Source organism: Nestor notabilis, unplaced genomic scaffold (assembly GCF_000696875.1).
Source record: "Nestor notabilis isolate BGI_N333 unplaced genomic scaffold, ASM69687v1 scaffold11435, whole genome shotgun sequence".
In the NCBI taxonomy this organism is placed as follows: domain Eukaryota; kingdom Metazoa; phylum Chordata; class Aves; order Psittaciformes; family Psittacidae; genus Nestor; species Nestor notabilis.
This window is the reverse complement of record NW_009931019.1, coordinates 46,179-62,773: the sequence shown is the minus strand read 5'-3', so window position 1 is coordinate 62,773 and position 16,595 is coordinate 46,179. Positions and strand designations below refer to the sequence as shown.

General features: G+C 41.0%; 1 protein-coding gene across 1 annotated transcript in view; it reads left to right on the top strand.

Annotated features, from left to right (window-relative positions):
* KLHL32 (kelch-like family member 32) overlaps positions 1-16,595 on the top strand; it is a gene marked incomplete at its 5' end in the record, with an annotated part of 40,715 nt that overhangs the window by 20,167 nt on the left and 3,953 nt on the right. The window contains 3 exons of the mRNA XM_010015690.1: positions 2,745-3,471; positions 12,931-12,989; positions 15,415-15,607. Coding sequence (XP_010013992.1) covers positions 2,745-3,471; positions 12,931-12,989; positions 15,415-15,607 — 979 coding nt within the window. The remainder of the gene's footprint in view (positions 1-2,744; positions 3,472-12,930; positions 12,990-15,414; positions 15,608-16,595) is intronic.

The following is a 16,595-nucleotide window of genomic DNA, read 5'->3' as shown; positions in this document are numbered from 1 at the left end:
ACAGAATTGTAGAATCAACTAGATTGGAAAAGGCCTTCAAGATCGTCAGGTCCAACCATTACCCCAGGGCTGCAAAGTCCACCATTAAACCATATCACTGAGGGCCTCATCTACATGGTTTTTGAACGTTTCCAGTGCCAGTGATGCCACTACTTCCCTGGGAAGCTCGTTCCAATGCCTGAAATCCCTTTCAGTAAAGAATTTTTTCCTAATATCCAATCTAAACTTCCCTTGGCACAGCTTGAGGCCATTACCTCTTGTTCTAAAAGGACAGGAGTTTGCAAATGTTTGCATTGGTGCATGCCTTCTAAGAGTCTGTAATGTCTGTCATTATAGCACAGGTGATACTTCCATGATGCTATTTTAGATGTGAGTGAAGGCATGAACTATAAGGAAAAGAAACTAATCTGCTGGGTGCAAGTGATGACAGATAAGAAATCAGGTTCTGTAAATTGCTCTCTTTTAAAATAGCAACTCACACCTTATTCAGTTGGGGTCTTCATCATGATGAAGGTAGCTGGAATTTCACTTTGATTTCAAGTGACTAGTTAATGATGAGAGCTAAGTGCCTCTGAAGACTTTGAGGAATGATTCACATGGCCCAAGGCATGCAGTAGGGAGTTGCCTAAAACCACTCTGTAGGAGACACTTGCCACATGTATCTGCTGGACTTAAAACATATGAACATAATGCTTTATGATTTCAAGTCCATAAACACTTTCAAATGTATTTAATTAACACCTTTTTTACTAGCAAGTCTAAACACATATAGTTAATGGACATCTTGAAATTCAATATGTTTAACTCTGAACTACTGTTGCAATTTTTTATGCCCCTCATTCTCTCTTTCACAAGGGTTGAATAGAACAGTGAAGAAAAAGTGTTTCAAATGAATCTTAAAAAGATGGGTTTGGTTTGTTGGCTTCCCTCTCTGACAGAATACAGAAGCAACAATAAATTTGATAGACTACACAGATATGAAAGTCATGAGCAACAGAAGCCTTTCTCTTCAGCTCCTTCTTGTGACATTCCCATGAGCAGTACAGGGCAGTAAGTTTTAGATGAAATTGTTGTTACTGCACAGCTAATTAGGAACCCCCTGCTCCAAAAGTTCTTCGACAGGATGAAACTAAGTATCAAGTAGAGGAGTCTGTCTTCATCCAGAACTAGTCAACATCTTTGTTAATGACTTGGATGAAAATATAATATAGAGTTTATGGTTTTGGACAATCAGAAGGTGGAATGGTCTTCAAACAGTTTTTAATTAAGATTGAGAAATGATCTTGACAGATTGGAGCAGTGGCCTGAAATAAATAGTGTAGAATTCAGTAATGACAGAGAAAGCAAGACTTTGTGGAAGTCCTGCAGAAAAAAAAGAGGTGGGAATAATACTCAGGCATAAGCTTAAATGTGAAGCAGCAATATCATTGTGCACTGGCAGTTTTGTGTAGTGATGCACAGACTAGAATGGCCATTGATTGTTACAATTGAAGAGATCCTTCTAATCTATTCGCTACTACTACAGCCTTTAGAGAAAGTTCATATCCAGTTTTCAGCAGCAAACTTTAAGAAAGAAGGGCATTTTCTTTCAATAACTGAGAATTGTGAGCCACACAACAGAGGTTTAGAACAGGTGACCCAAGATGGATTGAGAGACTTTTTCATTCAGGGAAGAGGAAAGTGAAACATGCACATTAAAATGCATCAGAGGTGGAGGAGGAAAGGAAGGTAGCAAACTGCTTTAACTGGATGGATGGATCAGTTTCAAGGGTTGGTCTGGTGATTCCAGAGCTCTGGAATATAAAACCAAAGGTGGAAAATGGGGCAACATCTTGGAGGGTTTAGAGCTCCTGCATAGGTAAAAGGAAAATCTGTCTGAGAGGATAGCTGAGCATGGGAATGGTTTTCCTGAGGAAGTTGGGGTATCTTCATCAGTGGACGTTTTCAATGATAACTTACATAACAGTTCTTGAAATGGTTGAGGCCCTTCCTAGCCTCTTTTTAGACCTGGTTGGATTTGATACACTTTATGTAATTTAAAGGCTATGTTTAGTTTTGGCTGTTGATACCAGCTGCAATTGCTGAACAGTTTTAGAGTCTTTCCTTGGTGCTTTCTGTCAGTCCCAACCAGTAGATCCTCTTCTCTGCTTAATTTCTGGTCTCTTTACACCCCTTTCCACTTTATGAATGAAATAAATGAAGAAGAAAAAAAAATAATTGAAGGAATCAGTACATATTTTGTTATATTCCTTCAATATTTTGTCAAAAATAGAATCAAAGATGGAAGGGAGAAAGGGCTTTTATTTCTAATCATCAAATGGTAATCTTCCTTTTCTTTCTAGTGTACCCTTGGTCTCCAGTGATCACATAGTCGCTACATTTATGTTATTGCTCCTATAGCTTGGTGCTGCGATCTCGTGGTCTCCTACAGCATTACTAACAGTTTGCACGCAAGAGTATTGCATAGCAGTATTACGATCTGATAATGCTGTGGAAATTCTTGAGGGGAACTGGAGCAATACAATGCTTTTATGTATATTATAGATAGAGTTTTAGGAGTGTATTTTATGTTGACTCGCGTGCTTTCATAACTGCTTTTTGTATGTATGGATAGATGTCACTACTGAGGCAGGTATACAGCAAGCAGTATTGGAATGCAAGCAGTTTTCAAAAGACCAAATTTTGACAAAATTGTACACAAATAATTGGTGTCTTGTTTTTCCTTTCCTTCTCCCCACATCTAGCTCGCTGTGAGGTGGTTGGAACACAACTGCCGCTACCAGTACATGGATGAACTTCTCCAGTATGTCCGCTTTGGCCTTATGGATGTGAATACACTGCATACCGTAGCCCTTTCTCATCCTCTTGTCCAAGCTAGTGAAACTGCAACAGCTCTTGTTAATGAGGCCTTGGCTTACCACCAGAGCGTCTATGCACAGCCAGTCTGGCAAACCAGAAGGACAAAACCTCGCTTCCAGTCAGATACTCTTTACATTATTGGTGGGAAAAAACGTGAAATCTGTAAAGTGAAGGAATTGCGCTACTTCAATCCGGTGGATCAAGAGAATGTTCATATTGCAGGGATTGCAAACTGGAGCGAGCTCGCTCCTATGCCTGTAGGGAGAAGCCACCACTGTGTTGCTATCATGGGAGACTTTCTTTTTGTAGCTGGCGGAGAGGCAGAGCACTCCACAGGGCGCACTTGTGCGGTGAGAACTGCCTGTCGATATGACCCCCGCACTAACTCTTGGGCTGAGATAGCTCCAATGAAGAACTGTCGGGAACACTTTGTGCTGGGAGCAGTGGATGAGTACCTCTATGCGGTAGGGGGCAGGAATGAATTGCGTCAGGTGTTACCTACAGTGGAACGCTATTGCCCCAAGAAGAACAAGTGGACCTTTGTACAGTCCTTTGATCGATCGCTCTCATGCCATGCAGGATATGTGGTGGATGGTCTTCTTTGGATATCAGGTAGAAAACGTTTCACACAGTTTGAGGTACTAACAAAATACCAAAATACTGTCTTGAATGAAACTAATAAATCTTCTTTGGTTTATATGTCATGATAACTTTTGTCTTAGGAGTTGGGTATTACAAAGAATTTAAGCCTGGAAGCATACAATCAAGCTTTATTAGAAGTACTGGAGCATAACGTACTTACACAGGTTTTTTTTGTCTGCTGAATATCTCTCTGTGTTTCAGGCTATGTATGTGCTACCTCCAGTTGCTATTTATAAATTACAGTGATTTGGAATGATAATGTACTTTTGAACAAATTTCAGGTGACAGGGTCTGTATGCTTCCTAAAGAACAAGACCCAGTTTCTGTAGAATGATCTGGTACCACTGCATTTATTCCTGATAATGAAATGGAGAATTTAAGTGCTTGTTGGCTTGTGTCAGTCTGCTTGAAGGCAGATGTATGAATTGCTTTCACTTGCTCTTCAGGGTATTGTAACAAGCCAAGATGACTTTTGTTAGAAATCATGCATGGCTCTGCCTGTCCATAACAAGGACACGGGACTTTGTGGGTAGCTTTACGGCACACACACAGATGGAAGTCTAGGCCTTGTAATCTTAAACTAACATATCATTTGCAACATAGCACATGCAACTTATATGCACATTGATGGGAGCTGAGGACATTGTGTCATCAGTGCCTTTTCTGCTATTAGTCACTTTGCAATAAGTTTGATACTGCCTACAGAAGATTTGACAGAAAAATATTCACTTTTTAGTGAGTGTGTCATGGAAGGTTATGAAGTTGTAATATGTATCAAGGAAGTTAATAAGTAAATGAGGCCAGCCCTTGAGGAAAATGTTCATTGATTGCCATCTTCACTGTAGATATCCTCTGGGGATTTTAATATGGTCTGGGATGCCTCCAGTGAAAAGACAGTATTTGAATGAAAGATTAAGTTAGCTACTTAGGCCTTCACTGTGCTCCTCAAAGTATGTCATTTAGGTTAGTGGAGTAACTTGCAGATGGTACTTCTCTGCCCACATGGATGAAGTGCTTTATGGGAATGGATTCCCAAGCACTGGTGGGGAGGTAGCAGGTATCTATTTTTATACATAAAGATTAAACTAATGAATGGTAACTTTGGAATTAAAAGCATGAGAGAACACAGGAAATCACCAAGATCCCTGGCAGGTGCTTTGGGCTGCTTTCTTTCAACAGGCATTGGAAGAGTCTTGTAGAGTTTGTGCTGCATGTTCATCCCGAAGTGTGCACATGGTGAGCTTTGAGTCCCAGGTACAGTACAGAAACAAGGTTTCTGCATTAGGGTGCCTGCTGGGTGTGTTCAGAGCATTACCCTATGTTTATTCAGTACCTTTCCTATTTTGTCAGTAGAGAGGGATGTGTGCCTGTGATGGGCAATTCAAACACATGGATGCTACTGCCATGCTGTCTTGATTTTCTTTTTTTCCTTCCTTCTTGTGTTTTACATTTGTCAGTCTATTTATGAAAAGCAAGGCTTTTTAGGAAACTGTGTTAAGTATATTCATATGAAATAATTGAAAGAGCACTGTAAATATCCATCAGGGTGTGGTCCTTGCTTCAGTACATGAAAAATTATGCTGAGGATCAATTAATGTGCTTAGTTATGTAAGTGCAATGCATGCCTCCCTGTGTGTTTAAATACTATCTGCATTTATATAATGAAGCAGTGTGGTATTGTGTCCAAGGATATGCCTCTAATACAGCTGTAGAATCAGGATAAGAGGTAAGTGGAAGCCTATTAGATGAACTCTCTAAAAGTGGGAAAACCAACAAAAAGAATTTTTTCACTATTGTTCGATTTATATTTGAAAATGCTTCCAACATAACTTCAGTTGTAAAGTCACAGTAAGGAGCAATGTTTTGGCAGTGGAATAAAATAGACAGGACTTTTTGGTTGTATTTTGTATAGTTTTTGAGAAAATGCTTAGCAGTTTTGAGTTGCTAGATTTTGACAGGTTATTATGAAGTATGTGAGCATACTATGCAATACTTCAGTAGGGTATTGATCTGAATTATGTACTCAAAGATTGAAAACTGGTTTCTGTGTATTGAATAGAGTTATTTTAAAAATAAAAGTAGATGGAGATGCAATAACTGTAGCTAGCTTTCTAGTATTAATTAATTGCTTAGGGGCAGAATGTAGCTCACTGTACATGTATACTGAGGGGCAGGGGAATAGTTAGATGTTTTATTGCTCAAAAAATATCAGTAGTCACTGCTGAAAAAATCCGCTGTTCATCATCAAATATGAGGTGTTAGCATAAAAGTAATCACGAATGCAGGAGGCAACCTAATTTGAAGTATGTGGCCTAAAATTAACTAATTAAAAAATTAGTCTGCATTAGGGATGTTTCTGAGCTGTATCCCTGCTGCTTTTTCTGGGAAATACGGGTCACCAGTGAGAGTTCTCAAAGTCAGTCTGCTACTACCAGCTGGCAAGGTAGCCATGAAAGTGTGCCCAGATTTTTAGTAAGTAACTAAATTAAATAGCGATAATACAAGTTTCCAGCCCTTGTATTTTTGTAGAGAGTCATAAAAATATGACCCACACATCGGCCATTTACTTTATAGCCAAAGCATCAGTGCCTGTGCTACAGCCCCTTGTCTTCTAAAGGCTTTGCTAATCAAAAGCTAACTAGACTTAAGGGATTTCTATTATTATTATTGGGATTCATTTTCAGTTTTACTTTGCTGCTTCTTTGGGACAAGTATGAGAAGGAAAAAAAAATAATAGAGCATAAAGTCATGGAAATGTGCTAAACAAGATGCAGTACAAGCATAAGCACATGCTGGCAATAGGAGACGGGTAGCCGGTGTTTCAGGTGACACTGGGATTCCTAAGGTGCCACCACATCTTTGGGGTTTTTAACCTGCCAGAAGGCTCAGAGAGAGCCTTCTGCGCTCTGGTACTAGCTGGACCTTTTGGTCAGAACAAGTGGGTTCAGCTTTTGAGTTTTTGAGCTCCATATATTGCAGAACATATTTTTATATTTGTGTCATTTTTTTCGTAGCCCTCCTATTTTATTTTCTTATTAAAAAAAAAAAAAAAGGAATTCATTAAAATAATGTACTGGTTATGGCTGGGATTGAGTTAATTTTCTTCATAGTAGCTGGAATATTTTGGATTTGTATTGGCAACAGTGTAACACCAGGGATGTTTTAGTTATTGCTGAGCAGTACTTAAACAGAGTCGCAGCCTTTTCTGCCTCTCATCCTAGCCCATCGGCGAGTAGGCTGGGGGTGCACAAGGAGCTGTGAGGGGACACAGCTGAGACAGCTGACCCCAACTGGCCAAAGGGATATTCCAGACCACGAGGTATCATGCTCAGCATATAAAGGTGGGGGAAGATGAAGGAAGGGAAGGACATTCGGATTGATGCTGTTTGTCTTCCCAAGTAACGTTGCATGTAATGGAGCCCTACTTTCCTGGAGATGGCTGAACACCTGCCTGCCCATGGGAAGCGGTGAATGAATTCCTTGTTTTGCTTTGCTTGTGTGCACGGCTTTTGCTTTAATTATGAAACTGTATCTCAGCCCACAAGTTTTCTCACTTTCGCTCTTATGATTATCTTCCTCATCCCACCGGCGGGGGAGTGAGCAAGCGGCTGTGTGGGCTTAGTTGTTGGCTGGATTTAAACCACAACAAATAAGTTTTCCATATTAACAGTAGAGCATTGGGCAGATGGTTTGGAAATTTTGTAGAAAAATGAATCTTACAGGACCCAGTTAACATCTGACACTGTGACCCATTTCACAAATGAATTGTATGCCACATGCTTGAAAAGCAAAGTATTTGAGTGAAAGAGAAACAAAATGCACCAAACCCATTAGAGTTCAGCACTGCTAACAATTATTCCCTATAAAAGCAGGGAAATATTTTCCACAAGAGTGAAAACTTGAACTATGCCCAATTTCCCTGCATCCTCCGTGCCATGCACATGCAAATCTGGAGACCTACTTTTCTATACAGTTAACCTTCCTTCTCCCATATAGGTGTAGTGCCCCTGGGGACAAAGCGGGGCAGTCACCCTCTGCCAGGCACTTCAGCTCTGGGCCATTCATGCACCTGCAGCTGGGGATAAGGAGGCTTCTCCTCTGCCTTAAATGCTTAAGAGATTAGCACATGAAAAGTCTTCTCTGAAGCAAAGTATTATGCTGTTGTTTTGCAGAGGTCCAAGTTGCCTGACAGTGTGTCAGGATGTGTGAAATCACATCCTGACTTGCACACGGAAACTTGACTTTCCCCCTAATGGTGGAGATTTTGACTAAGGAAAGGATGGAGATCACATCAATAGTTCTTTGAGAACTATTCTGAATTAGCAAGTGGTTTGGGGTGGAAAGTGTCACCTTACTATCAGTATGCTGTTAGGAGAAGAAGTTTTTTTCTCAGTAAATGCCTATAAAAACCTTTTATCAAAAATCAACCTGGAATAAATAGCAATTTACACTATCTAACCAAATCAGGTTTTGCAGTGTGGCTAGCACAGAAATTACTGGGAGCAGGAGATTAAGTAGTACATTAGAATTGCCACAGTGACCCAGTCTTAGTCTATATATAGAACAGTATTTCTTTATGATTATAATTACTATTCATAGAATGACAGAACCATTGAATGGTTTGGGTTTGAGGGATCTTAAAGATCATCTAGTTCCAACCCCCTGCCACAGGCAGGAACACCTTCCACTAGACCAGGTTGCTCAAAGCCCCGTCCAGCCTGGCCTTGAACACTGCCAGAGATGGGGCAGCCACAGCTTCTGTGGGCAACCTGTGCCAGCACCTCAGCACCCTCTTGGTGAAATTATTTTTTTTCCTAATATCCAATCTAAATCCACCCTCTTGCCGTTTAAAGCCATTCCCCCTTCTCCTGTCACTACATGACCTTATAGAAAGTCCCTCTTCGGATTTCTTGTAGGTCCCCTTTAGATACTGAAAGGCTGCTATAAGGTTTCCTCAGAGCCTTCTCTTCTCCAGGCTGAACACAACCCCAACTCAGCCTATTGTTAATTGTTATAGTGTTTGAATAAAGATAATGGTTCTCATACCCTTTCAAGCATGGACATTATAGGTTTGATGCCATTGATTCTTTCTAGATTGAATGTAGATGTCAGGCTTTAATGATTTAGGAAAACCTACCTACAAACAGACTAGGGCCTGTGTCCCTGTTGTTTGAAACTGGATTGCATCTGGGGTGGAACAATGTTAATTAGAGAGATGGTGTCTTCCAGGGGACTCATTAGGGTGGGCTTGCATGTTGAGGAAGGATTATCTTGTGTTTAACACACAGATATGTAAAAGACAAGAGATTTCTATTTTAAAATAGCAGAGTGCCTTGGGGTGCATGTCATGAGATTCTGTATATTCCCTGGATTTGCTGAAAGGAATACACATGGGAGCTCTTTGCCAACATGTAGTTTTGCATGTCTCCCAGTGAACTCTGTTTCATGCACGCAGCCTAGCACTTGGGGACTTCAGAGAGAGTTGTGAGATTTTCTGGGGGTTTTGGATTGAATTAGATTTTTCAAGTCATATGGGGGTCTTTCTAGGACATGTTATAAATATGGATTATAAATTTTCTACTGGGAAAATAGTGTTGAATCTACTGCCTCCCACTCTTCTCTTTTGGAAGTGTCTTTATTGAAGGTGTTTTTCAGTGCAGTTTGTGGGGGTCTGGAACAACCCAAAATATTTTCCATGTGTGGGGAAGGGCTGGACAAAGTGGATCTTGAAATCCTCCAGCAACTTCCCTGTGTAGAAGGGCACTGTTGCCTGAGTTGGGAAGTTATGGATCTTGGAGGCCTTAAAAAGCAGTCTTTACAGCCTGTAAGGGCATGAACAGCGGACAGTGACTGTGGCAGTGGAAAAACACTGTAAGCCCACAGGTTGGATGCTGGGCTTTCCATGAGCATGTTGTCATGTCTGCAAGAGCAAGAGAGACACGGGCTTGTCCTGAGGATGCTCCTTGCCTCCAAGAAACTCTAGTCCTCAAGGCAAGCTGCTCATGTGGTGCAATCATCACTCTGTTTGTAAAATCCAGCAAGCACTGCCCAAGCTGTTAATTTTCTGTCATTTACCCAACCAGACATTTTTTATTTCCTTTCTTTAACTGATGGGTTACTACCACGAGCTTGACATGAAAATTTAATAGCATGGTTTATATTTTTAAATACTTCTTTTCAAGTGTTGTTATGATGCCTCCCTGCCTTTCCACTCCTTTCCTGACAGAAAACACTGCAGAGAAGTTTAAGAAATTGTCTTGGAATTACCCCATTTTTAATTTTTATTTCCCTGAGAAAACGTGTATTATTTTTAGTACCATTGAAACTTTTTTTTTTCCCTTTTCCTAGTTTTTAAGAGGCTGCTCTTGTTTTGCCCTTTCTCGGCTGCCTGGAGTATTTAAAAATAAAAAAAAATAGTTCAAGAGGGCATTGCAGACTTGTTAAATTTGAATTTTGGCAGAAAATTTTAAACTTTTGCTATAGCACTTCAAAGTTAGGAGGAACTCGAGTTTGAAAATTGATGCAGATATAAGATGGCATATTTAATGACAGATGTATCTATAGAAACCTGTTAAGATGCAGATTATCCCCCTGGGGAGGGGAGATCAAAACTGCCAATCTATAAAATATACTTGTTAGGGGAAGGCATGGAATCTATCTCTGCAAGCACTTTGATTGCAGGGGACAGTGTAGCAGCATGTGGCATCATAACCTAAGAGCAGACAAATCAGCTTGATGACTTTCAAAGCCAAGAATACTGCTGGAGGCAAGGGTACTCCAGTCTAGAAGAAATTAAAACATATAGAGACTGTTATTAATTCCAGATCTATTTTTGTGTAGTCAAATCTGTATGCAAATCCTTAGCATCTCATTTTGGCAGATTAATCTAAAAGTGAAGAGCGATATGTGAAGGGAATGTAATGATAAAACACCACAGATGAGCAATATTGCAGGGAAGAAAACGTAAGCTGTGTACTTGGTATGAGGGGCTCTTTGTGAAGAGAAGCAAATACTTTTGCTTATTTCATTATTTCACAAGGAAGCAAACCCCTTCTTTTTCTTCTTCCTGCGTATCTTTCCCCACAAATTAAGGTGTCCTTTCTGAATGGAAATATGTGACCCAGCATTGTGTTTCCAATATCTCTTGTAATTTAACATTCTGTAGGTAACCACCCAAATAACTATGATCTTTATTTTTCAAAATACTAATCTGACATCTCATTTTTAAACAATATGCTAGGAGTGAAAATAACTATGTAAAAGAAAATCAAACTACAAAACAGGTATTAGAGAAGATTGTATTGTGCATGTGGCTGATGGCCACTAACACTGTGAAGGCTGCACAAGGGGGCAGTGACAAATAACAGGCTGTGGGATTAGACACGGGAACAGTATCTGCTTTCCAATGCATATTCTTGCGTGTGTACTTCACAGGTGCTATGCTGGGCAGTGTGTGGCAGAGTATGATGGAAGCAGTTTGGAAAGAGTACATCTCATCTCAGCTGTCTCTTAGCCTGTAAGCAACTCTGAGGAGTTTGTGCTCCTATCCAAGTGTAGACCCAGTACAGGCTGGTGCTTGCAGAGATGCACCCAAACAACAGTGTTAGTCCTTCCTGCTACTGCAGTTGAAGACAAGACTCTTGGATAGATTTGTCTGTAGTTTCTACTATTCATTGATCAGATTCTTGGCCTCACTTGAGTAATTTGCAGTGATCAGTGGGTACATCTATGTTAGCAAGTAGCTCAGCCCAGTAGGAGCAGATCAGGAGATAAAACTTTGGTGACGAGTTGTCTGTATCTACCTACTCCATGTACAGTTCACATTTTTTGCTTTGGATTATATTTGTTCTGGTTCTCTGGACCAAATGTTCCCAGTACTCAGCTGGTACAAAGCCATCACATCCTTACTCCCCATTAGGAACTGGAGCACAGCTGGTATACACCTGAAGCAAAGCTTCTGGTTTAACTTGAATACACACCATTTACAGCCTAAAATGACACGTGAGAGGTGGGGAGTTGCTTCAAAATCACAATATGGCTCTGAACCAAAATGCTGTGCTAGGTGCAGCTGGAGGCCAGCAAAGTCAGGATTCCCCAGCACAGAGCCATGCTAACACTGGAAAAAGACCCAGTGGCCTCAGTAGGACTGGGCTGTAGGTCAGCCAGCAGAAATGAAAGCAACTCTGCCACCGCTCGTAGGCCGGGGCTGTAGGCCAGCCAGCAGAAATGAAAGCAACTCTGCCACCGCTCTGTCTGAAGCAGGAGATGCCCTCACAAAAAGAGAAGCATCAGCAAACGTAATGACAGATGAAATTCCTTTCTTTCGTTGCTGTGGATTTTGTCTGTCATCAGCACATGCTGTTAAAACTGTAATATAAATAGTTTGTCTATATGAATTTCACTGGTTTGTAGCCACTGGCATGCCCTGGTGATGTCCAGCCCTTCTGGGAGGATGAAAGGTGAGGTGCAGTTCTCGGGTGTTGTTTGAGGTCCCACCTTCCCATGAGCCCAGGGTGGTGACAGCAGGGGGACTGGGACCTGTGGTCATGATGCAATGACACCATGTCCCCAGGAGGCTTGAGCACCCTCCAGAACATGTTTACACAGGGAAGATTACAGACTTGAGACATAAGAATTTTTCCACCAGTGAGATTTGCCGTTTAAAACCAAGGGAGAACAGCATGATTGGGCATTAAATGTATACTGTGTTGAGCTAAATGGTTGGTTTGCAGCATCTACTGGGGTCAGACACTATTCTGGGCTTTTCTGAGGTGCTTTGTATCTTGCTTAAACATTATTGAAAAGTAAATGCTAGTGTTGCTTCTGGTGACTATGGAGGAACCTCCCAGTCTACAACTAAGCCAGGAGATGTTCTCTCTATAATACAGGATTTCCTTCAAATATGCAGGTAAGCACAGCTTTACAGGCTTGCTCTATGCTTTCCAGCTGGCAGCAGTGTCCTGCATCACATTCCTGGTTAGGCAGAGCTTCTTTCCAACCTCTTCCTTCTCTCAGATGCAAGGCCACCTCCTCCTCCTTTAAACTGTGCCACATGCACATCAAGGAACTCTGTGCTCCTTGAGCAGGGATGTGGTTTATCTTTGTGTCTTAACAATGGCTGAATGCACAGTCATTTATGAACAGATCAATTTTTATCTCATTTTTAGCCCATAGAATTAGCTTTACAAAGGATGTGTGCCTGGAGGGGGGTGTGTTTGTTGCTATTTTGTGTTTCTAGATGTTTGACAAATGTGCCATTTGTTCTCTTGTATCTAGATTAAAAAGTGTGGTGGAATGTAAACATAAGTGGTGCTATGCAATGTAATTATGTCAGCAAATGAGCCCTGGAATTGGTTATTTTGCTGTACCTGATCTTGGTCCTCATTTTGCTTATACGAAAAAATGTAACCTGTATAAACTCTTTCATAGGAGGAGTAACAAATACTGCACAGTATCAAAACAGGCTCATGGTCTATGATCCCAAGCAGGTGGGTATCTGTGTTGTGTGTGTTTTTTCTCATATGTTTTGCTTCAATCGGGTCTCTTAGCAAATAAATACAATGATTTTGCAAGGCTAAAAATATTGACCATTTGCATTAGTGATGTTTTAAATCCACTTTGTACTGATGTATGAGTTTGTTTAACAGAGTAATGGAGAAACTGACTTATTTTTTTTAAGCCTGTAGGCATTAGAAACACCTTAGATTAAATACAGAAATGTGCTTTAAATCCCCTGTATTTATCAGTATTTATTTTGCTTGTTCACTTTTTGTGTAATCCAGCAGCCCTGGGCAATGTATACTTAAAGTCAATGTCACAAAACTGCTCCTTGTCACTGGCATTTCGGCTTTGAATTTTGTACACAGGCTTTTTGTTTTCTGCATACTTTCAGAACTATACTACCTGGCCATGACTTATTCTGCTGGCTGCAAGGGTGCCTATCATTTCATTACCCAAGCACCTAAAATATCTTTTAGGGATTATTTCATACATTATGTATGTGTTTTGATTAGGTTAGCATGGCTCAGTAACCATTTCAGAGGGTTAGGGCATGGTTATGCCCTCTTGCTTGTATTAGGAATTAAAAGTCCTAAGCTTGCAATCAGAGTTGCATAGCTTGATTTAGACCCGCGTGGAAGGGTATTGACTTTTCTGATTGTAGGATAGGGGCTTTGATTGCTGTATTTGGAACCAGATTGTGCCAGGAGACACTTCTGTGTGGTTCCCTCTGCCTTACTAAATGCACAGGTCCTGAAGCAGAGAGCAGGAAGTGACACACCTGCCTCTTTCTCTTTGAGGTGCAGTTTTATGCATCGATTGTACAAATGCCGATTCTGTGCTAAAATCAAGTAGTAATTACAGGCAGCACCCTTACTTTGCTTGTGAGCAGGACACGTGTTTAGCTACTCTCTCTCTATTGTGTATATATTTGGCTTTGATTCTTTATGTGCCAATGTGAAAGTTGTACCCCAGAATACCAGTGGCAGGGCTACTTCAGCGTGTCGTGCCAACAGCGAGAAGCCTGGCCTGGTGTGTAAAGAGTTACAGAGGAACTATGCGCTCGCGTTCTTCAAATGAGGTCCGCTCCGTGTTTGTACACACAAGCTCTTTTTAAAAATTCTGCTGGCATATTGTTTACGGTGGGTACTGGAAACCATCACATCTGCTTGCATCTCGCACAGAATCTCAATAACTCTATCATTCAGCACCAGCGCTTGCTTCTGCGCGAGGCCTTTGTGGCGAGTCGATAATGCCTGCCATCTGCCACAGAGCACACAGCTACCTGCCAGCAAGCCGGCTGGGGTGACCTCTGCTTCCCCACCACTGATTAGTATTCACACGCCGGCTTATTAGAAATGACCCCACCAGGCCCCTCTGTTTCTTTGCCTTTGCAGTGCTTTGCGGCTCACCTGGCAGGCACTGCAGTGGAGGAAGCTAAAGATATAATCAGGGGATGCAGGCAGGCTTTGCAAAGCAGATGGTGTCTATAGTCTGGTGTTAAGAGACTGGACTACTAATGCAAACATTAATGCCTAATATCCAACTATTAGACATTGAAATGTATAGCTATATATTGCGGAGGTTAAAAGGCAGTAGTAGTAGAGGCTCTTGAGTTACCACAAGCGGTAGCACATGTAACACAGAGAATTTCCTCACAGATTTTAACTTCCTTCACTTAAACCAATTAATCTCATCCGTTGTCAGGTTGTTTGATTTGGTAAGCATAGCAGGAGCAATTGTTTTCTTAGGTTTAAAATCCCATGCTTTAATCCCTCTTCTTCTGTGCCCTCCTACCCCTCCCCTGAACAGGTATAATTCTTGAGTATTGTTAACCAGAAAGAAAAATATGCAAAAAGACATTACTTTGTAAGTGCCCACAAATAAAGGGTTAGCATTAAACCAAATACATGAATCGTTTGAGAAGATACTTTAGGAAATTATTTTTCCCGATTGCTTCATTCCCCAAGGATAAGATCAAATAAGCTTCTGAATAACGAAAGGTAGAAGAGTCTCCCTTCTCTCGTAACAGAGCTAGTTGGTACAGATAATTTTAGCACTGTGTACAAAGGAGACATCTAGTAGTCTTCCTTAAGGATTATTTGCTGCTAAATTACGAAGAAGGAAAAAAGCTTTGAAACCTGATGAGCTAAACAGAAAAAATACAGAGCAAGAAATACTATTAAATTAGTGAATTTAAATGTGATAACTGTAAACCATATGTTGAAAGTCCAGTATGCCTAGTCAGCGTTATAACCAACAGGCATGTTTAACATGTGAACAACACAAGTATATTCACTTGTGATTTCTGGCCAAGGGTAAGGAGAACACCAGCAACGTGCTACTATTACTTTACTACTACTATATGTATGTCTCTGAGCAGTGCTGACACAAGTTCTGTCTTTTTCTTTCCAGAATAAGTGGTTAAGCCGTAGCCCAATGTTGCAGAGGAGAGTGTATCACTCCATGGCTGCTGTGCAAAGGAAACTTTACGTGTTAGGCGGGAATGATCTTGACTACAACAACGATCGGATCCTTGTTCGGCACATAGACTCCTACAGCATAGATGCTGACCAGTGGACACGCTGCAGCTTCAACATGTTGACAGGTAAGTATTGTACACCAGAAGGGGAAACTGACTACTATTAAAATAAAACATAATTTCTTGTCCCTTTACATGCCTTTAATGTGTGGAGCTCCATGACTTTGCTGCAATTGCTTCCGATTTAAGGACCGTCATTAGCCAACAAGACACTTGATTACTGTTCTGGCATTCAGTGTTGTACAAAACATTTGTTTTAGCATGTCGTAGACTAAATTTTTAAGAAGGTGCACATAAATTTAATCAAACCATCAAAAAGAATTTGTCATAGTACTACCGGTTCTTACTTTTGATTCTCCAGAAGCTTGCCAGCAGTGATGGGTTTAGCTCCCTATTTGAGACTTACAACAGGCAGATGTGTCTCTACCATGATAACATTGGTTTGTAGTGCTTTCTGCTGGCATTACAGGGCAAAACTTCCACTGAAATCCATTAACTGTCACTTATTTCTGAACGGTACCTTTTTAATAAATTACCTGAAAGGAGGTGTCTTTGTTGGAATTCTGTCAAGTCAGGGACGAGCTGAGCAGCTCAGCTAGCTACAGGATCTGTGAAGTTCACCGTCATTAGGAAGAACTGTTACAGTAGTAACTTGCAAGCATTGCAACTCACAGTCCCTGCCACCCAATCCACAAATTTCTCTGCCACCTGGTATAATTCCCATAGTACTACCCCCTTGAATCCCTGGGAGAGACAGGCATGTGACACACTCTCAGAGTAGCATCAACTTCAGCTTTGCAGAAAAGGACGGATTTCCAGGACAGGACAGCATTAATGTTGGGGCCGTTCTCTTGTGCAGCAGACTTGGAGCTCAATTACTAACAGTACTGGCTGCTACAGGAGGAGTCCCAGGACTGAGACTACCTCACTTTTCATCCTTTTCAGTTTTGCGTTGCATTGATTTCTGAGATCTACCACTGAAAAGGACACAAAGGACGTAGGAGCTTAACTAAGAAGCTCAGGCTAGCTAGAAGCAGCATGTCAGAGCAATGAA